The following is a 23963-nucleotide window of genomic DNA, read 5'->3' as shown; positions in this document are numbered from 1 at the left end:
TATCATAATGACATATAATAGACCAATATAATACTGACGGGATCTTTTAAATTACAGAGTCACGTAATAAGAATAAAAGAAATACAAAAAGTCGCATATACAAAACAAACCACAAAAAAATGAAAGCCATTGATACAAACACGTTGACGAGATGTATAAGTACCGAGCCACGTCAAACTGATATCACATAAAACCATTCAACAGTAAAAGTAATATTAATACTAGAACAAAGACAAATGAAAGAACAATAAAACATGTTGTTAAGATGATAAACAACATCAGTACGCAGAATCTATACATCAAGACCATCATGTATTATTTGAGAAGTTGATACGGAATATTTATCAACAAGGTCTTGATACCTTCAGATGAACTTTTTTAGAAACAGGACGAGACGTTCTTTGACATATCACTGGTTCATCAACTTTCTACTCAGACACTGATGACGTTTTACAAAGTCTGAGTAGGAGCTGCAAGCTCTTGAATATCGAATAAGGTGGGAAATATATATCCCATATGCAGGTGAAGTTGGTATATTGCTACTAAGGTGGGGGGGATTTATAATTTCAAAATTAAAATCGTCTCGTTTGTCATAGATTCTGGTACTGAGATGACTGTGTAAGTCAAATTCGAGATATAAGTCTAAAAATGAGGCGGAGGAAGCTGTGTCTGTTGTTTCTTTAATCTCTAGTTCTGGGGGATATATCAATGGAACCCAATCAGAAAAGTTCGGATTGTTTATGGAAAGAACATCATCAATATATCTAAAAGTGAAATTAAATAGTCTGGCTTCTTTGATCCTCTTGTTTTTGACAAGTGTCTGGAGGAACTCCGATTCATATGAAAATAAGAAGAGGTCGGCAAGAAGAGGCGCACAGTTTGTTCCCATAGGAATGCCGACATTTTGTTGGAAAAGTCTACCTCCAAACTCAACAAATATGTTGTTGATAAGAAACTCCAGCATACTGACAACTTGTTCTTTTGTGTAGCATGTTTTACCTTTTTGTTTGTCACTATTAACGAAATATGCCTTATAAAATCCCAAAGTAATAAATTTATTGCGTATGCTACCATTTTTATGTTGAAAGGCATTGTGGATAATTTCTTTTAGGCAATTTTTCAATTTTACATGGGGAATGGTGGTATACAGAGTTGAAAAATCAAAAGTTTTGATGGAACTAATTTCAGAAAAAGACCGAGATTTAAAATTGTGTAGAAGTTCTTTGGAATTTTTAAGAATCCACATATGGTTAATACCACTACGCGAGTAAACAGTTTCACAGTATTTCTGAAGACCTTCTTTCACTGCGGACAGAATTTTAGTCAATCTGATGGACAATTCTTTAGTTGAACATGAAGATGAGCCAGCAATATACCGTTGCTTGTACGGAATTTTATGAAGCTTTGGTATCCAATACAAACAAGGTAAGTCCTCCGATTTGGTGTTCAATGTAATGTTTATTGAAGCCATGCAGGACTTATGATTTGCTAAAATCTCATCCTTGTCAAATGATATGTCTTTGTATGTGGGATTACCTGAGTGCTCCGTTATACCCAATTCTTTTACAAGACATTCGCAGTAATACGATTTACATACAAAGACAATATTATTTGAAGCTTTGTTCGCAGGAACAACAACATACTTATCATGAAGAGTTGATAGACATTTCATGGCCTCTTTGTCTCTGAAAATGGACTTTGGTCGATCGTTCACACAGTTTTTCAACTTGTGAATGCGACGCTTTATCAGAGACCTGATAGTTTTAACCCATTCTGATAAAGTGTCCAGTTCAACAAATGAATTGTTACTAAAGCTTGTATACAGATAAAAAAAGAGGTGAAAATTTGATTGGTTAATTCAAGTGATGATTAATTTCTTATATGCAATGAAATGTTATGTGCATTTTTTTTCTGTAGTACTGGACAGGATAAAATTTTACTCATGCCAAGTACTATATTTCTTTATTCGAAACAAAGATGAATTATTCACAACTTTTTTGAAAAGTGCGAATTCAACAAAGACTAATTGGGGAAAATCAATGTTGATGTTACACAAGAAAACGTTTTTGATACGCCACGGGTAGGGGTTATACGTTCACGGAGCGATGAAACTGCACCAGGCGTATGTTACAAACACACCCTGCATACGTCCAAGTAAAAGTTCAAGTCAATGTCTAACGATCTTGAGGCGTATATAACGTATATGTAGCGTTTTGCAGCGCGATGGGTAACGTATATAAAACATGCGTATAACGAACAGGTATAAAGCTGACTGTGCGGTATGGGTTTTGCTTATTTTTAAAGACCGTACGGTGACCTGTAGCTGTTAATTTCTGTGTCAGTTTGGTCTCTTGTGGGTAGTTGTCTCATTGGCAGTCATACCACATCTTCTTTTTTATAAACATACAAACGCTTGACAAACGCTACAGCCAAAGGATATTTTTTGTTCACCAAGCGGATACTTCTGCATTTCGACGTACTTCAAACTTATGCAACACACGTCTAACGATCATGTTCTTAGCGTTTCTCTTGCGTGCATCTATCGTATACGGACTGATGCCGGCGTCACACATTGGCGTATAGACCGGCGTGCACTAGACGTACAGATAATGTCCGCATACGTTAGTTGCACGTCAGAGGTACGCTGATCAATCGTTAAACGCGCGTTGCATAAGTTTGAAGTACGTCAAACGCAAAAGTATACGATTGGTGAATGCTATAACTCCAGAAAACAAGATTTTCATCTAGCTCAAACGTTTGTCAAGCGTACATCTGTACGCTACACGCACGTAGTACATACGATACAAGCGCGTTGAAAACGATACCGATTAGTTTGAGACACGCTTAGGACATGTTGTATACGCTTCAAGTCCGTTCGACTTGAAATCAAACGTACATTAGAATTATAACACCTATACCAAAATTCTCAACCTCAGACCCAAGAGACCCATTATCTTATAGAGGTATAACTTTGGCTCCTTATGCATATAAAATGTACTGTAATATTTTAAATGATAGATTAATTTATTGGTTAGATGAAAGTGGGGTAATCAAAGATGAGCAGAATGGTTTTGTAAAAGGGAAAAGTACAATTGATCATGTTAGTACAATAACTTATATTATTGAGACAAAAAAGGAAGGTAAATTAACTACCTGTGTGACCTTTATAGATTTAAAAAAAAACATATGACTCAATAAATAGAGTATTGTTGTTTAACAAATTAGAAAATTTAGGAATTAGTTCAAAATTTATGTATGCCCTAAAAGGGCTTTGTTAAAATGTAACATGCAGTGTACGCCTTAACGGTACTATGACTGAATGGCTTAATGTAGATACTGGTTTATAGCAAGGTTGTGTATTATCGTCTGTTAAGTTTGATATTTATATACTAGTAAACACTCTTATTGATGATATAAATGCTCTAGATATTGGTATTAATATTGATGATGAAAAAATTGCAATTTTACTGTATGCTGATGATATGGTATTAATGGCGGAAAATGAAAAAGATTTACAAAAAATGTTAGATATTCTTAACAATTGGTGTATTACTAATTGACTTAATGTCAGTATTAACAATTCCAAAATTATACATTGTAGAAATCCATCTGTACCTAGAACTGAATGTAATTTTACAATTGGTACCAATACAATGGAATGTGTTAGTAACTATCAATATCTGGGATTGTTATTAACAGAATTTTTAGATTATCATTTAATGGCTAAGGCTGTAGCCAAATCAGCAAGTAGAGGTTTGGGTTTATTAATTGTAAAAAGTAAAACATATAGTGATTTTCAACACGATATATTTTCTAAATTATACAACACTATGATCTGGTCAGTTATTAATTACGGGTTGTGTATTTGGGGTACACGCGAAACATCGTGTATCAATGCTGTCCAAAATAGAGCCATAAGATTTTTTATGGGTGTCGGTAAATATACCCGAAATGATGCCATACATGGAGATATGGGTTGGACACCACCATCTGTAAAACAATGGACAAGTGTATTTAGACACTGGAAAAGATGTTCAAATATGACTCATGATAGAATAAATTTAAAGGTTTTCAAATGGTCAATTAAAAAATCTAGAGGTAGAATTTAAAAGAATTGGAGCCATAGAGTCAAAGAAATGTTTAGAAATCATAATTTTGATAATTATTGTAACTATGAAACTAATGTATTAAATAAGAGTATTATTGTACAATTAGAAACAATAATGTTTGATAAATATAAAATAGAATGGAGTAATAGAGTATCTGCGTATGCTTAAGGTAATAAATTAAGAACTTAAAGTTATTTAAATATGATTATTGTACTGGACCTTCCTTAAAATATAAAATGCCACTCAAATTTAAAAGTTCTTTTGCTAAGTTTAGATGTGGAGTTGTTCCCCTTAGAATAGAAACGGGTAGATATGAAAGAACAGAAATACACGAAAGAACATGTTTTTATTGTAATAATAGTATTGAAGATGAACTACATGTTTTATTGAAATGTCCACTATATGAGGATCTTATACATACATTGTTTTATGAAGTTGGAAATTTAATGTGGATTGTAACATTTTATCAGATAATGAAAAGCTATTTTTTTATTCAATAATGATAAAGTTTTTGAAAGTGTCGCCAGAACCTGCTAAAGCATTTTAATCAGAAGGAATGTTTTTTTTTATATAATTGATTATGCTGTTTTTTAATGATATTCATAAGCAAGTATATATTATATATAATATGTACAATATCTTGTTGTGTTTTAATAGTATTCATTATACAGTCTCTCATAAATCTTTTAAGATTGTCACATACAATGTGAATTTAAAGTTTGTTGTTATATTTGTATGTTTTATGTACCTGTATGAATATTTTATTGTGTAAATATATGTTATTGTATGTGGTGAGACTTTAATAAAATCTTGAAACTGAATAATGGCTTGTTTGTAACAAACATCCCATAATAAAACATCGCACACACGCCGAAAGAACGGATTATCGTCCAAGATACGAACGGGACGCGTCTCAAATACGTTCAACAGCCTTTTTCTTCGTAGCGCGCATTCCATCCACGTGACACAAACGCCAGACATACGCCAACGCATGTTACGTTCGATAAACGCTTATGTGCGCTTCTTGTACGCCCAATACACACTTAAAGCTCGTTGTGCACACGATACAGATATGATTGACAGGTTGCATCCAAAATTAGTAGTGTATTGGCAACGTACATGATTTTTTTACCACCCCCGTCGTACGTCGGTCTATATGACAATGTGCGACGCCGGCATTAGATTCACTATGCCTGACAAAGTAAGTGTTTTAATGAAATATAATCAGCAAACAAACAATATTTGATCACTAATATTTAAAAAATTACATAGACCACTTGTTAGACCATTATTTATTTTTTAATTTTCTATCTAGATTCACAAGAATAGAAACAAATAATGACATACAATTAATAAGTTTTATTTGACAGGTGCACTCACTGGAGAGATATTCACCGTACATACTTTAAAACGAAGACCTTCTGTTGTACAGGGTGGAAACATAATGGAAATGGGAACTGCAATATTCGTAATTATATTTTACAATCAAAGATTCAAATGTATGACCAAAACAAAAGAAGATATTACAACATTGTATAGCAAACATATTTACTTAGTCTGTTCTAATTGTTCAATAATCGAAAATATTTTATCACATTGGGAATTCTACATAAAAGATTACATGCAACAAACATAAAAATAAGGTATAAATTAAACCCGTCATACATACTTTTAAAAAAAGTCAAAGTTCAATAATCGGCCGATTTATAATTATGACCATTTCAAAGGGTAGTTCATATCATCGTGCTTACTGCTAGACTCGCGGCAGTGGCAGTGACCGTCAAACGGAGAAAAAGTAACAGGACATAAAGTCACAGGACATAAAGTCACAAATTTGGTAGGACAAAAATTCACAGAACAAAAAGTCACAAATAATATGATGACAATTGTTTGAATATATAAGAGAAATATCTTAAAATATTTACTTTTTAATACATATTTTCATATATAAGTTTGGGAAATGTGTCATAACACTTGAAAAATGAAGATTTATTAATACCTCGTTCACACGTACATGAATGCTTACTTCGAATTAAATTCGAATCGAATCGAATTCGCTAACTGCGTTCACACACTCTTCTTTTTTTTAATTCGAATTGATTCGAATTCGCTAATTCGAATTATCTAATTCGCATTAGAAGTACGCTTTTGTCAATACGAATTAAAAGTTAACGTCGTTTGGACAGAAAAAAGGAACTTGACGCGCATTGTAATTCAAGTAATGTAAGTTAATGTGAATCGAATTCGAATTTCGTGTGAACTCAGCATTAATTTTTAATCATGCAAAAGAAAGATTACCTGGCACCATGAAGACATTTAAGTGCCATACCACTTTGGCATTTTTTTATTTTTTTTTCAATTATTTGATTTACTTTGATATATTTTTGATAAATTTTGTTTACAAAGTTATATATTATACAATAGTTCAAGAGAAATACAAAATGTTATTGTAAAAATCAGCGTTTTTTATTCAAAGAAATTAGTCAGAAAAAACGAATTATGACTTTTTGTTCTGTGACTTTTTGTCTGTGACTTTCTGTCCTACATTCGCAGTGAACTAGTGGCTGTAAAATAATTAGTATTGTTATTGCTATTGTTTCAAATAATGACTGATTAACATAATACTAAGCACTGTTTGCATAGATACATTACGATCAGTTTTTTAATGGTTTTATTCCAAAGGTTGCGAACAATAAATCCATCATTTAAACAAGAATTTAAATTTGGTATTTGCTCCATACGCGCCATACCCAACTATATCAGTCCTATTCAGGACCAATAACTCTGTCGATAAATATTGTCGTGTATACAATGTTGTTGAAATCAGAGCAATTGTATACTAGTATATGTCTATGTTGAAATGTATACAATAACGATGTTTTTTTACACAAGTTTAACTTTATATCAATTTATTGAATGTCTGAATTTTTCTTAAAATATTAAATTAAAAAAATAATAATAATAAAATCATATTCAAAGAAATCTTGTTTAATTTTCTACGAAATAAAACAAATCCATTTAAATTAAAATTTGAATCACAATTTTTCTTTAAAATATATATAATTATAGGAACATAAATCTTAATTTGATAATCTTTCAAAGCAAAACTTATTTTTTTAAAGAAATTGTTTTATAATGTTCTTATTTTCAAGTTTATTATGATACATTCTTCTTCTGATTTGACACGGGGAATAGAAGATATATCACAAAATTCAAACTCTGGTAATACATGTACAAAATGTATAGAATATTTATCTATAATCATAATTGTTTGGTTTTTTTTTCTCTCTTCGGACGTAAATATTTTATATTCTAAAAGGAAAGTATAAATATATTTCTAAAAAAAGATAAATTATAAAGGAAACAGTAAAAAGGCCTTTAAAAAAGCAGAGAAAATTTTATTGTTAACTATTTTCTGGTAACAGTATATCTTGGATATCTGTCAAAATAAAATGTTCCCATGTCACACTTAAAATAATATTTTTTTTATCAAGAAATTTTGATATATCAAATCGAAATATCACCGAAACATATAACTGTTACAGACACATTAGAGATACTACATGAAAAATTTAATTTCATCAAGGAAGGTCGTACTTTACAAATCCTTGATTTGATGCAACCTTTCCATATACATCATCCGCCATTTTGAAAAATCCGGAAATATTCACTTTATTAAATCGATTTTTTACAGAAATTGCCAAAAAATTAAACTGTTTCAAATAGAATTTTTCGCCAGATATATGTTTGAATATACTTAATCGATTTGCAAAGTTTTATTTTTATTAACGGAATTTCTTTATGTGCTGTATAAGTAGACATGGGTATCGGTACATTAGCATTGAGTTAACGGAGAAATAACGAGAAAAAGTAATGTTTTTACGATTCTCATTTGAAAGAATTAAACAAAAATTTAATCAAAAATTTCAACTGTTAGGACCAACATTGTTGGATAGAAATATGTGTGAATATCAAGGATTGATTTGCAAAAGTCAGTAAACGGGTCAGATTAATGAGAAAATTTAACTTTATTGAAGCACCTACGCATTTTATATGGGGCAATGAAATACAGAATGGCTGTTAGTATACGTCACAAATGTCACGTGATGTCCGATTTACAAAAGAATCATCAGTGAAAATGTAAGAAATTAAATTTAAGGCTGTGGATTTTCTATAAAAATGTTGATTTATTTGCCACAAAGTCCTCTTTTTCTGTCAAATGCAATAAACAGTAAAAAATAATGCTTTGCATCAAGTTTCCCCTTGGAATATGTGCTAAATGGCCTATCTCTATTATTCAATATATCTGTAGTTTTGATACAACTGAGGTTTGAAAAAATCGTACAAAAATGGCTACAGAAGGGTACATAAACATTAACAAAATTGCAGAATCAGACTATTAGTGCACAACTCATGAATCCCATTCTCGTACAACGTGTGTTATTTCCCTTGCAGTATTAGATATTCCTTTATTTTTATGCATATGTGTTTTGTGTGTCATGTTGATTTAGAATTTAACAATATTTAATATGAACACGACACATTATCAATTGCATGCGTATGAAGCTCTTTTCTGGATACAGAAACGCTTATTACTTGAAAGCCGAGTATGATTAAGAACCAAAAACAGTTGAAGATCTATGTAACTAAAAACAAATTAAAAAATAGACAAATCCAAGTCAGATAACTTTTGTCTGAGAGAACTGAATCCTAAAGTTAATTAGTCTCAATGCCATGGCCATTTCAGCGTCTCATTCAAAAAAAGAAGTTGATTGTGTCAAAAAGTAGTGTTCAAGTCCCGATACAGATATACATTTCAAAGGAAAACATGTTGCTGATCTTAATGATTAATGCTGAAGATTTAGAACCATCTGAGATGGCTAGATATTCATGATAGACAACCTTTATTTTGATAATTTGCTCTGGAGTAAAGTTTGCCATCATCCATAATTCGAGCTACATCTTAATTAAGATTCACAAGATGGGAAATTCATTCAGGTAGTCATGATCAGTATTGATGGTCTTTTCCTCAAAGTATATTTTGTTATCTTGGATTATTTAGTATGAAGCTGTTTCGTAAAAAGAGGCGAAAGATACCAAAGGGACACTCAAAAATATAAGTCGAAAATAAAAAAAGTAAAAAAATAGTTTAAACCGTTATACCCCTAATTTGTAACAAAAAACTATATGTTTTGCTAATATCTTGTTTTGAAATTCAGTTTTGCTAGAAGGTAATCTACTTTCTCCGAAAATTCTTTCAAAAATGAACATGTAATAAAGAAATGCAAGTAATCCTCTTCTTCTGTTTTACAAAATTTGCATTTATCGTTCTCAGATATTTTCCATTTTAATAGTAACTGCTTTTTTGGAATAATATTCTGAAGCAGTTTCCTTTTCACAATTTTCAACTTGTTTTCCAGTTTTTTTAAATATAAAATTCGCTGTTGTTTTTTAATTTTTTAATTGGGTTATGGAAAAGGGTAAAACGGAAAGCAGTTGCGGACAGAGACTTCTTGATTTTCCGATAATCTTAACAAACGTGTGGCTTCATTGTAGCAAATTCTTGTAAGCAATTTGTTTTATCCACACAACTATTTATTTGGTATACTGAATAAAAGTATGGATATTAACGGGTTAGTGTGTTCAACGATTCATTTTCATCGGAATCATTTTAAAAAATAACATCATATTAGTTGTTTTAACGTTTATTTTTTTATGTTTATTTTGAAATATGTATTTGTAGATTGTTTTTCTTTTAAATATTTGATCATCAATAAACACATTTTAAACACTATTAACAATATAATGCAATTCATTACATGCCGTCAAAAAGTATATCGGTTATTAAATATTCAAAAAAAAAATGTTCAAGGTGACTTTTGCTGACCATCGTTTTCTACCTACCTTCGGAACTATAGTTTAAAAGAGGGACACAAGATACCAGAGGGACAGTCAAACTCATAGATTGAAAATAAACTGACAACGCCATGGCTAAAAATAAAAAAAACCAAACAGAAACATAATAGTACAGAACACACAACGTTAAAAACTAAGTAACACGAACCCCAGCAAAAACTTCGGGTAACGAAGACACAGCATAGAAAACTAACGACAAAGCAACACGAACCCCACCAGAAACTGGGGGTGACCATCGATGGACGAATCAAATTAGTAAACAAAAATACGAATTGATAATATAAATGTATATATCACATCTACACGCACACTTTAGTTCATTTTGAAAGTAATTGCTTACTTTTACTTCATGGCGCATAGCCACCTTTGTAACGTCATATAAATCAAGCCAAAACAGATAAAACTGGTTCCCCTTCTGTCATTCTAAATATCCTCGGGTATGTTTTCTATTGGAATAAATTAATTAGAACAGTTTAAAATCAGCAGTGGGTTTATGAAGTTTCAATATATGTTCATGTAGATGTATTTTTGCATTTAAGAGGACAACTGTCTGACTATCAAACAACGTAGCAGGCCGTGTGTTAAAGTGCATTTTTTAATAATACATTCAATTTCCTTCGCCCAACTTTTCATCAAAATATTGAGACATATAGGTTTTTTTATCACTTGCAGAATTAACAAATACGAAAAAGAATATTGAATTCGTCCGTCTAGCACATGAAACTTTTTTTTTCAAATGAAAAATCTGTCTCTGAAAATGAACTAATAATCTGTATTCCGAAAATGACAAATTTGGCATATTTGAATTCATTTATCGACCACACGTATTTGTCCTTTACAGCTATTTGTTCCCCAAAGTGCCAAAACGGTGGAACGTGTATCCGGCCCAATGCTTGTTCCTGTCCTGCGGGGTATGAAGGAGACATATGCGCCGGAAGTAAGTTTAAGCAAGTCAAACTTTATGAAACACGTTTTGTGTCAGGTCTTTGAACCAGGCGTTTTCATTATGTTTATTGTAAATTAATCTGCATTATCATTCATTGTACCCAAATGAAAGTTTCACATTTCTTGTTCTCATTTGGGTAATGCAATCACACTTAGGTCAATTCGAAATCTCCATAAATTTATAGTGAAGTGTTTCATTATTCAGGAATTACAAAAAAATGGATTTACATATAACACAGCACGATGTCAATAATAAGCTATAAATTTAAAAGTTTTTGTATATTTCATATATCTCGCAAATAATAATTGTACCTAAAATATAATTTAAAACAATCGTATTTCACTGATAAGCAGACGTTTTTTCGTTCAAGATTTCGCTTTTGCACTGATAACAGCAATTGCAGACGTGACACAGGTTTCTGCGAACCCTATTTCTAAATCTAACATAAAGTTAATAAATGAAATGAATTCCTGTACTTATTCCCGGTTTGAGCGCAAAAGGTAAGATTTCTTAGTATGTCTTACAATATAAAGTTCTGTATTACCTTATTACCCTTATTGTCGCCCAAGTATGTGTGTGTAATGCATGATACCCTAGATGACTGTTCTTACGATGTTAAATCACACAGGTGCCTTGTTTATCGATGTAGGGGATGTAAGTTAGTGTGTATGTGGGTGTGTACATTTGGTATATTTGCAGCTATTCTTAATCATTTACTATTTAAAGCAAGAATTTAACGGCTTTTAAAATATCTTATTTGTAGTTGCAGTCTGTTCTCATTTGCACCCATGTTACCCTGGACGGTGTGGAGACAATCTATGCATGTGCTCAGACGGTTTCAATGGAACAACTTGCCTAAATTGTAAGAATTGGAAACAGCAAGTTTAATAATTGCATGCGTCTGACGCGCTTTTCTGGACAAACCTTCATAAGGAACGCTCCAGGCCAAACATTTGAAATCCGAGGATGTATAAGTACCGAAACCGTTGAAAAGCTATATGACAAAAATACATAAAATAAATAACCAAATTCAACTTAAGTCAACTTTGCCTTAGGAAGTTGAAATCTTAGTTTCTTAATAATTTCAATACTAGTATTCATAAACAATCATAAACAGACAATTTTAGAATAGTTTGTTAAATCATGTCAGTAGGGAAGTACTGAATACTGAACTGACGATACCCTCGGTGACAAATAGTCCACCAGCATTGTAAGAATTATGCTGAATGAACATTTAGAATATCAATGTAAGTGTCGTCAGTTTTAAGGCAAAGGTCGTTATTTATCCAGCTACTCTTGGTTCCCAATTGAGAACTTCCCATTTCTATGTAGCAACAATATACCAGCACCTTAAACGGAGTTTGTATTTCCAACTTTGTACGATAATCGCGAGCTTGCATTTATATAAAGATTTTGTTGATAGAGTGTTGTTACTTTAAAGGAAGTTTAAAACCAAGAGTTGAAGTTTAAATAATCCAATTGAACACGGACGCCATCACGAGTTGGTTGGTCGTTATAAAATTTCTGTTTTACAGATGACGACGGATGTGTTTCAATTGTCGATACTACATTTCTGTCCCATTATCCGCGATTATGACCTACCGGCTAAGACTTATGTACTTGCATGAACAACAAGATCAGTTCCACATGAGAAACAGGTACTATTTACCCTTTCGTAGCACGTGAGAGTATTCCCAGCTATTGGTGTGTTTCTAGCAGCTCGGTCTTTGGTTTTCTACGTTATGTTTTGTATACTGTTCGTATGTATCGGTTTTTGCTAAGCCGTTTAAAGTTTGTTTTCGACTTACGAGCTTGAATGTGCCTGTTTGTTTTCCCTAATTGTATATCATTAGCTAAATAAGAAAGCCTAGAATTGCATAAGTTTGTATTATTCTAACCATAAATATATTGATATTTGATTCTGAAAATCAATTTTTTAAATGTTTAAAAAAAATTAAAATGACAATAAATGTTTATTGTCCTCAGTATCCAAAACTTTATGTTTTGAAACACACAATTGCATTAGTACTATATAAGACAAACCTTGTTTCCGAAGGATAGAGCTGTATTTTACAACAATAATATAAAAAAGAAGATGTGGTATGATTGCCAATGACACAACTATTAACAAAAGACAAAAATGACACAAACTATAGGTCACCGTACGGCTTTTGTTTCCATGTGAATATACCAAATTTATATTTTTAGGCAAGACTTAATGTTACATTTTGGCATGAACTTATTTAAATTTTTCATAACTGTTACAATTAATTCCAAAAGTTGTTTGAAAGTGTGCTTAATTAATTCATAGGTATGCATTGAGATATATTTGCTTAAGAAAGACCAAAAGAGACGATTTTCCATTCCCTATTGTTAATTTTCCTTTTTTAGACGGCGATGAGCCTTTAGCTCCATCATACGGTGTTTATATCTCCCAACTCGTTCTAGTATGGCGGCTTTGTGAAAAATTGTGCACAACCTGCTACAAGCATGGAATTTGGCATAGACCTTCCTCAACTACTACTCTTTTATTTCAGATAGGGAAGCATTTGAAAAACATATACAACAAAACATATTAGTGGTTTTGAGGATAACTAAAGCCAAACGTTAAATGACCAGCACAAACAATACACATTATCTGTACAGTTTGAAAAAAAGTCATTTTAATTACTCTTCCTAAAAATTAAATTATTTTAGTGCAAAGTCCGCCGTGTCGGGTTTTAACGGAAGTAGGGTTTTGAAGACATCTAATCTATATAAAATATCCAAAAGTAGCATATAACAAAGGTTTGTACCAAATATTTTGACATTGGCATGATAATAACATCTTTTCACAAATTAGCCTTCGATATTGGGCTGATCTAATTATGATGTCCGCCTTTTTTATTCTACATTTTTTTTTCAAATGCCGCCCTATCTGAAATAAAAGAGTAATAGTTGAGGTCTATGCCGAATTTCATGCTTGTAGCAGGATGTGCACAATTCGTCTGAAATATAAAGTACCTTTGATAACTTTTTACACCCCTGGTTCGATGCCACTGCTGGTGGAAATTTCGTCCCCGAGGGTGTCACCAGCCAAGGAGTCAACACTCCGGTGAATATTAATATTGTGGTAATTTTAATAAATTTGAATAGTCTCTGCTGGTGGACGATTCGTCCCCTAGGGTATCACCAGCCCAGTAGTCAGCACTTCGGTATTGACATGAATATCAATTGTGTGGTCATTTTTATAAATTTCCTGTTTACAAAACTTTGAATTTTTCGAAAAACTAAGGATTTTCTTATCCCAGGCATGGATTACTTGAGCCGTATTAGGCACAACTTTTTGGAATTTTGGATCCACAACGCTCTTTAACTTTGTACTTGTTTGGTTTATAAATATTTTGATATGAGCGTCACGGTGTAGACGAAACGCGCGTCTGGTGAACACATAATCCTGGTCCTTATAACTGATAACTATATAAAATTCATTAAATTCATATTGATATTGTCATTTTTTTTAATGTGTAGTGTGTGCCTGCAAAAGAAAAATCCTACACAACGACAAAATTTATAGCAAAATGTTTTACTTTAAAATAAGTTCTGGTCATTCCACTATACATGTTAAAAAAAGATCTCGCCCATACAAAACATTTACACACATAAAAGTGCTTGTCACGCGCATTGTGTACTGGCCCATACATCTGAGAAAAATTGAACGGTCTTTAAGCATATGAGCAAAACTTTGGGTTGCTTTTCAAGAATTGTTCATAAAATACAAGTGAATTGCAATAAATATACTAGTCAACAAAAGAAACGATACATAAGTTTCAACTAAAATCTATCATGAAATATAATAAACTGTTAAAACATCAAATGAAAAACATTTATCAACAAAGCAAATGCATATTCATATTATAAAAAAGAATATGACAAAATGAAAAAGTTAGTAAACACCGAGTTGTTGAACACAAGGATCAAACTTATTTTGCGGAAAATAAAGAAAAAAGTCGGCACTTTATTTATGAAGATTATAATAACGTATTACAAAGTCTACAAAAGAAGTCAAAATTTATAGCATACCGTGTTTAATCAAAAAAGTTTTTTAAAAGATCTGATATCATTTTTTTAAATTTTTGGTAAAATAGAATTTTTAAATGACAAAAGTTCCCAAATTTGTTTTTTTTTTTGCGTTTTAGCCTTACATCAATGGTTTTGATGAGAAAATAACACTTTGTAAAAATAAGGCCAATAGGGCAATTATTTATCTCTGTATAGTGTATCCAATTTCTTTATAAATGGAAAACACATTGGCTTGTATCATTTATTTTGTTGACTAGTAATACATGTATTTACATGTAACAATTTTGTTACTGAATATGTTGTTTTTCCCCAAAACTGTAGCTCATAAAAACACAAAGGTCTTGTTTTCCAGCTTCTGCCTGCTTTTAACTAGTTCACGTGTGTAATGCATCGCATTCAGTGTTGAATTTTCTTTCTAGCTAGTTTAAGATTATTTTTTTACGCTTTCATGTTTCAATATTTTGTTATGAACTGCAAAATAGGCCAAGTGTTTTCATGCTACCCAAATTACTTCCACATCCCAAGATTACCAAGGACAAAGTGGTTCATTAGTAGGAATGTTTTTCAAAATAGACGAATACTGTCCATTTTATTCTTAATAAAAATTCTTTATTCATATTTTGCTCACCTTGCATAAAAGCCCAAGTGAGCCTTTTTTTTTTTTTTACATTAGTCGTCCATCGGCTTCCGTCCGTCGTCTTTCGTCCGTCTTATTCGTCGTCCGTCGTGTTTGGCAGTTATAAAACATCTTTTCATTTGAAACTACTGAGGCAAATTAAATCAAACTTGCCCACAATCATTATTGCTAGGGTATTTGGTTTAACAATTTGTCCAATGATCCCTCGTTCGAACCAACATTGCTGCCATGGTTAAAAATAGAATCTTGGGGTTAAATGCAGGTTTTAACTTATATCCCTGCAACTGAAACATTTGAAATATTCATCTATATGCCCTTAAATTTTTAACGAATTAGACACCCTATGATTGGTTTTCTGCTTCTGAACTAGTTATGTTAATGAAATTTTGCTGATTTTGGTAACTACACATATATCTTCCTTATGTAATTTAGTTTTAAGAATGTATCCGATGACCCTGTCCATCAACCAAGATGGCCTGCGAACCAACATAGCTGCCATGGTTAAAAAATAGAATCTTTGGGATAAATGCAGGTGTTGGCTCATATATCTGCAACTGAAACATTTGAAATATTAATCTATATGCCCTTACATTTTAAACGAATTAAACACCCTATGGTTGGTTCTCTGCTTCTGAACTAGTTATGTTAATGAAATTTTGCAGATTTTGGTAACTACACATATATCTTCTTTATATTATTTAGTTTTAAGAATGTATCCGATGACCATGTCTATCAACCAAGATGGCCGCCATCGCTAAAAAAAGAACATGGAGTAACATACAGTTTTGGCCTTTATCTTTGAAACTAAATCATTGAGAGCAAATCTGACGAGCGTACTCATGTTTTTCATTTCAAGATCTATCAAACCGTAAATTTTCTGACGAATCAGTCAATCTGATGTTGGGTTGCTGTCTCTTAATTTTTAAGTTTATAGTTCTTAGCTAGAACTATTATAATAGATAGAAATAAACTGTACACAGCAAAATTGTTCAGAAAAGTAATATCTACAAAAAGTCAAACATGAACAAAATTGTCAATTGATCAGTTATTACCCTTTATATCAAGTTATTCATAATTTTTCGTAAATTTTTGTAATCTTTCACAAAAATCTCCTCTAAAAAAAGTTCAAAGAGGTGCGAAGGATATTGAGGGACAGTCAAACTCATAGATCGAAAAAAAAATATGCCATGGTTGAATACACAGCTGCGCCATGACCGCATGGTACGCCCGTTGTCTTGTGCGCAAGTTTTATGCAATAATCATAAATAGTGGGTGAGATTCATCGAGACATGAGAAAACACAACCGTTTTTAACAAAAAAACTCAATAACTCTAAAAGAAAATTTTGAATCATTACCAAAAAGTATACAGATCTTAAGATTAATATAATCTAATATAAGAAGTGTATACAGTTTAGCCACGATCAACACTGAGGAGACATATATTGTCGAAATGCGCATCTGGTGCAAGAAAATTGGTACCGTTAATTTTATTATTTTAAGTAATAATCATAAATTGTTTTTAAGATAAGATGCGACATGAGGAACATATTCGATATGATCTATTTAACGAATATTTTATAAGTCTACCAACTCGTAATGGTGTCCGTGATATTTACGACGGGATGACATAAACTTCACCATTGGAATCTCTTCGAATAATATCTTCCTTCCAAAATTAGCCTTAATCATCCTATTGGTTTTTTATTAAAAAAAAATATATTCGTCCTTCAACCAAGATGGCCACAATGGCTAGAGATAGAACATGTGGGTAAAATGTAGTCTAGCTTATATCTCGGAAACAAACGTAAATATGACATTGGTTGTTGCTCCTGAATGGTAATTTGGAGGATATCTTTCAGTTTTTTGTATATCTTGAATGTTTTAATAGATATATATAAACTGTAAACAACAAAAATGTTCAACGTCAGCTCTACAAATAAGTTGACACGATTAAAATTGTCTATTGATCCCTTGTAATCATGTTCTGTAAAGTAGGATGTACAAACAAGTCACCATCACATAAAAAGAGATTTTTTTCTGAATAACATTCTTGCCTTATGTTGCAAAGTGTCATTTGTTTAATATGCAATGCCGCACCTAGACCGTGAGAGACATATACTCTTTAGAGCCTCTTTTTATATTTCTTGTAGGTCAGCGTTACTGTTATAACAATAAGTCTTTATATTATAACAATGTAGCAAATTGATATAGTCTGTCCCAGCTTGGTTAGATGTTAAGATAGTATGAAAAGGTAGCCCCTTTTTATATCAAGATGTCTTTGTAGTATTATTATGACTTTTTTGTCGTAACATACTACTATGACATAATAGTTTAAAACAGTTACTCCATACTAAGAGATAGTGGCATGACAAAAAAGTATGAAATCTTGCTTAATGTTATATTAAGATGTCTTTATAACATAAATTGAATCTTTAAGATACAGCAATATCACATTATAGTATAGTAAAATGACAAGTCAGTATGAAAAGGTAGATCCATGTTATATACAGATGTCTTTAAAGCATAAAACAATATCTTAATGACAAAGTCAATACCAGAATAAAGTGATAAAGCATTTTGTTTCTTTCTATTTATCATTATGTACAAAAAATTAAAGATAACATGAGATGATCATTTTGATATGAACATTTATAGTGGAATTAAATATTTATAGTTGAATTAAATATTTGTGGATTCTTATAAATTCTATATATAACTTTTGGACTCTTTTAAATCTCGGTCTTTTTCTGAAATTTATTCTTACATACTTTTGATTTTTTAACCCTGTATGCTAACATTGCCTATGTAAATTTTAAAATTGTTTGTATGCACATTGAACAACAAATTTAATCTATGTGACATATACAATTTGCTGACGTCAGACACACAAATCAATGAATGTGTTTGTAGATAGATGTTTTTGTGTTCTGATAAATTGTTTCTTTTAAAATTGTTATACGCTGATGACTGATGTACCCATATTTATTTATTGTGTCTGTTTAGTTAACGCATCAATGTAAATATAACGGAATTTGATGAGACTCTCATCAAAGTGAGAGGGTTAGCGCTATAGAACCAGGATTTCCATTTTCTACATTTGGAAATATCTGTACCAAGTCAGGAATATGACAGTTCTTGTCTATTCGTTTTTGATGCGTATTGTTATATTATTTTGTCATGTGATTATGGACTTTCCGAATTGATTTTCCTCTAAGTTCAGTATTTTTGTGATATTACCTTTTATATAATATTAGCTTTGAATGTTTCTAGCAGAAGTCAACTGAATTGAAGTGGAATTTAGTCAACCCATATTTCATTTCAGATGCATTTTATTTCATTTCAGTACATAGTGATGATTTCAAACCTTTGATAGAGAAAGGCAATGCAACGTTTGCTAAGTACAGTTTTACGGAAAAGAAATTTCTGTACGAATTCATGACAGACGCAACAAACATGTCAGCTGTTGATCTTATTTGGACCAATTCTGATGAGTTTAATATAATGAACTTCGATATCGATGCCTCCGTATATTTCAATAATACATTTCATCATATTCCACCTGTACCAGGATACATCAGGAACATGAAATTTGGAATAGTAAATGCGATTGTGTTAGTTGTTCATTATAAACTTGGAAAAAGTGAGTCTCAACAGTACGTTGTGTCACCGTCTCTTGTTTACATTTTTTCAGGGGGAAAGACTTTTATAGCTGACTATGCGGTATGGGCTTTGCTTATTTTTGAAGGCCGTACGGTGACATATAGTTGTTAATGTCTGTGTCATTTTGGTCTGTTGTAGATAGTTGTCTAATTGGCAATCCTACCACAAATAATGAAAAAAAAATCCAAATATACTGTATAAAAAAGAAGATGTGGTATGATTACCAATGAGACAACTATCCACAAAAGACCAAAATGACACAGACATTAACATGTTTTTATTTATTTTGAATGACATTGTATAGAAAAATATATTATTTTCCAACAATTTTTAACAAACAAACTATTCAGATTGAATTTTAATTGCAATACAATTTTTTTCAAACAGAGAATCAGGATTAACTTTTACCCCTAATACTTTACATAGGTATTTAAGATTTTTATTGTGAATTTGGCATCTTCTATACACAGCTTTTTACCAACCAATTTTCCATTATAATTACTTTTGAATAGATGGTGAATACGAAGTAAACAGGGAAAGTTTTACTTGTCCCGGCCCTTCTGATCTCAACCCAATAGCTGATGAGGTTCTAGAATGTAGGATGGACAATGGTACCAACGTTTTCCAGGTGGATTCAGGAGACAGGTAAATGATATTATATGCATACTGAACGCAAACCTTATGTATCCTCTGTCTTTACATCAGCATGCTTTCATTCATTTTTTTTTTTTAGTTTTTTTTTTTAAATTAATCAAAGTTTTATTGGACTTTTGCTGTTAACAATTTACTCAGCCTACAGCTTCAATTCGGTATCCCTTACATAATTTATTGAATATCTAGGTGAAATATATGCAACAAAGTATATCTTTAAAGTTAGTTATAATTATAAAATACATCAGAGCAGTTCTACAAAGTACAATCTTATACCGGAATACGTTTCTTTACCTAACATGTATTTGATTTCTTTATTAAAACTTTTGGGCCAGTTTCATTTCCAGTTTTCTCGTTTGAATTGTTTAAGGCCGTACGGTGACCTATAGTTGTTAATGTCTGTGTCATGTTGGTCTTTTGTGGGTAGCTGTCTCATTGGTAATCATACAATATCTTCTTTTATATAGTTTCATTTCTAACAAAATGTTTGTCAATTCTAATAAATTTTTTAAACGTTGGGGAATCAAAAGAGGGACGAAAGATACCAAAGGGACAGTCAAATGTAAAGTTGGTTAACCGTTATGATATATCTATTTCACAGATATGATAGCACATCTGCATTTTCACAGAGATGTTGTTTACCGTGTCCGGAAATTTAGAAACGATCCTGGTTAACTTTTAATATCAATCCTTTGAATAAACGTTTTCTAATAGGTTATTAAATTGCTGTAATTAAATCTGTGGATATTGTTTTATTGTTATTAGTATTAGTATTTATTTTGTTAAAATGATATATCTGTTTAATTACACCGAATAGATTTGGATTGAACTCTCTGTACAGGTGAAGGTAATTTTCTTTTACTTGAAAGCTGCAATTTATTCAGATGTTTATGCATAACTTTGAGGATTATATGATACTATCATAGAACCGCGGAAATTATACATGTACTTATACGCGTAAGCTCGTTCACTTTTTTATGTAACGTCATATTCGAAATATTTTGGCGGGAAGATGCTCGAGAGGGTAAAAAAGCAATAACCAAAATTGGCATATACCATGATATTTGAGACAAAATCACCGGCGATGGTGAAAAACAGGCAAATTCGTTTGATATGAGGAAAAATATTATAATATGCAAAAAATAATCTGTCTATGAACCAATCAAAATTTGGCTTTTGTATATAAGATGTAATTATACTCACAACACACCAGTAGAAGTCTAAAATTACCTATATCTGACTCGACTGTACTGAATTTTACTCGATTAGTTATAATTGGTTTGAAATTTACTTGATATTACTCGACTTTAGTTTAAACCGTACCTAGCAGTCTGAACTTGTACTTGACATTTTCGCGACCAGTACTTAACCGTTTTATACGAGTCTGAACCATACTCTGCATAGTCTTAACCATACCTAGTCTGAACCATAATCTACCAAGTTTTAACCAACCTAGAAATATTTTAGTATATAGTGTATAGTGCATTTTATCAATTTAGGAATAATTTAAACTTGTATATGAACATTTCAATCAGCCTGACCATTCTATTGTTTCAATGAAAGTCCAGATTATAGAGAAAATATATCATCCAACAAATGACCTCATATTAAGTACACTATATCGTTTAAAAAGAGAAAACTTTGGGATAAGAGAGTTGGGAACACCCATTCCCTATGGATGCAATGACAAAATTGATGGTGAGTGTATTTTGTCTAGTCCCAGGTGTAGTACCGTCAATACATTACAATAATTTAATACTTCTGCTCGACGAAATAGAGGTCATGGTCACAGAAAATATATACCACCTGCTGTACACACCGTGACAATTGATAGTCTATTAACGTCTGTTCAAAAACCTTTAGGAATTCATCATATTAGAACTAAATTATACTCCATTCCATTGTCAAAACTTTATTTACTTTTTCAAGATGCCCAAAATACTTCCGTTACTGATTCTCGTTCTGTTTTGTATAGATTAGTTGCAATTATCATGGACATTGCTAACCATAGACTATTGAAACCCGTATCGACTACATCCAATAGTGAGGGAAAACGTTATTTTTTTAAGGTAGAATTCGTCAAAAAAGGTTTAGATGCTGTATATATTAGCAATATTTTCCATCAAAAATCTGTACAAAAAAACTATACCTGATTACTTTAAAAATAAAGCTACACCTGTTATTTCTTATATTGACACCAAGTCTATTGCATCCTAGATTTTCAACCACAAGAGAGTTTTAGAGGCTTTTAACAAAATTCAAGCCTCTGGATTGCTCATGTGCATCGTCACAATACAATTATAGTCCAGCTGGTCATATTATTACTGGTGACCTTGGCATCGTTACCAATGAACAACTAAGAGAGTTTTTAGCCAAGGGATCAACATATAGTATCCCCTAGCTCATCAACTGGAAAAATAATTTCAAGTTACTGATGGATGCAGTTGAGGACTATGCAAGAAAATGGGTAAAGCGCGAACCAGACGAACAAGAACTGCACACTTGGTCTGAATGGATCAAAGCTATTCGATCATGCTTTTAGAGGCGCATACAAAAACTACGATGTAATATGAGTACAAGAGTTACTAACCCTTTCTTGAATCTGGATGTTGTGGATGCTTTATCCTCTTTGCATAACATATGTAGTTGTTCCAGCAGATAAAGCCTCCAATAATATTGTCTTTATATGAAAAAAAACATTATTTGCAATGTCTCACAACAAAGCTTGGAATTAATAAAACTACTGGTAACCCTACATATTCTTTAACATCATTAACAAAGGACGAAATTTTACAAAATCATTAATCTATCCTTCTTTCTATTTGTATCAACATCAAAGAAAACGAAGAAAACTTACCTTGATTATACAGCAGTAACATACCCTCTGTCCCTTCGTATGGTGTTTACATATCACAATTGATACATTATTCTCGTGCTTGTTCACACTATACGGACTTCATATACAGGAGTGTGCTCCTTACGCAGAAACTGCTACAACAAAGATATGAGGAGGACAGATTAAAATTTTATGGACACCATCACGAATTGGTAGATCCATACGACATGTCTTTGACCAAACTAGATAATGACATTTTTACCACATGGTAGATTGTGGTTTGTCATTACGTCGTCTAATCTTTTAATTACCAAACGTGACTTATTCCCGATTGTGACTGTTTTGCTGGGTGTGAATTCACATTAATATAAGACGTGGTACGGTACTTATCTATCCCAAATTCATGAATTTAGTTTGAAAGTTTAATGTTATATTTGTAATTCTCATTGGATTTGGTCAAATGTGTTGGCGTCTTTTCCATTATATTCATTTGTTATGGTAAATAAAATTAATCACCGCCTTCATTTATTAGATTTGATTTTGTTCAACGTAATCTGTACGATGTTTTACGTTTGAAATTAAACAAACCGAATTAATAAGTATTGAAATGTACATTGTTATTAAATGTCATATCAGTATTTAGTTCAAATATAATCTGTAATAAATGTATGTGATGTCATTTTTTATTTTTTGATGATCTGTTTTGCAATTTCAAATGTGACGTAATTTTTTTTGGTCATTTTTACAAATTTAAACATGACATCACTTGGTGTTGAGGTTTGAACTTATTTGAATGTGTCTATTGTTCGTGTTGCAACTGTCGGGTTATGTAATGTATTTCGGTTGTTTCCTGTAATTAGTTAATACTTCAGTTTATCAAGTACATCTTTTGTATAGTCATTTTATAACATTTACTGTTTGCAAAAGTATAAATTATTCTAAATAATAGGGATGTTCTGGTACCTAACAGAAAACACTGTCCTCTTTTGGAATAACTTTTTTGAACTTTTGGTCCTCGATGCTGTTCAACTTTGTACTTGTTTCGGCTTTCAAACTTTTGTATCTGGGCGTCACTAGTAATAAAATTAACGGTACTAATTTTCTTGCACCAGATGCGCATTTCGACTATACATGTCTCTTCAGTG

General features: G+C 31.8%; 1 protein-coding gene across 1 annotated transcript in view; it reads left to right on the top strand.

The window, feature by feature from the left end:
- Positions 1 to 10808: 10808 nt before the first annotated feature.
- Positions 10809 to 23963, top strand: part of LOC134704814 (uncharacterized) — a 54249-nt gene continuing 41094 nt past the window's right edge. Inside the window, exons 1-4 of the mRNA XM_063563597.1 lie at positions 10809 to 10962; positions 11735 to 11833; positions 19015 to 19311; positions 19844 to 19976. Coding sequence (XP_063419667.1) covers positions 10809 to 10962; positions 11735 to 11833; positions 19015 to 19311; positions 19844 to 19976 — 683 coding nt within the window. The remainder of the gene's footprint in view (positions 10963 to 11734; positions 11834 to 19014; positions 19312 to 19843; positions 19977 to 23963) is intronic.

This window comes from Mytilus trossulus, chromosome 2, assembly GCF_036588685.1.
Source record: "Mytilus trossulus isolate FHL-02 chromosome 2, PNRI_Mtr1.1.1.hap1, whole genome shotgun sequence".
NCBI classification, from domain to species: domain Eukaryota; kingdom Metazoa; phylum Mollusca; class Bivalvia; order Mytilida; family Mytilidae; genus Mytilus; species Mytilus trossulus.
This window is presented reverse-complemented; position numbering and strand designations above follow the sequence as displayed.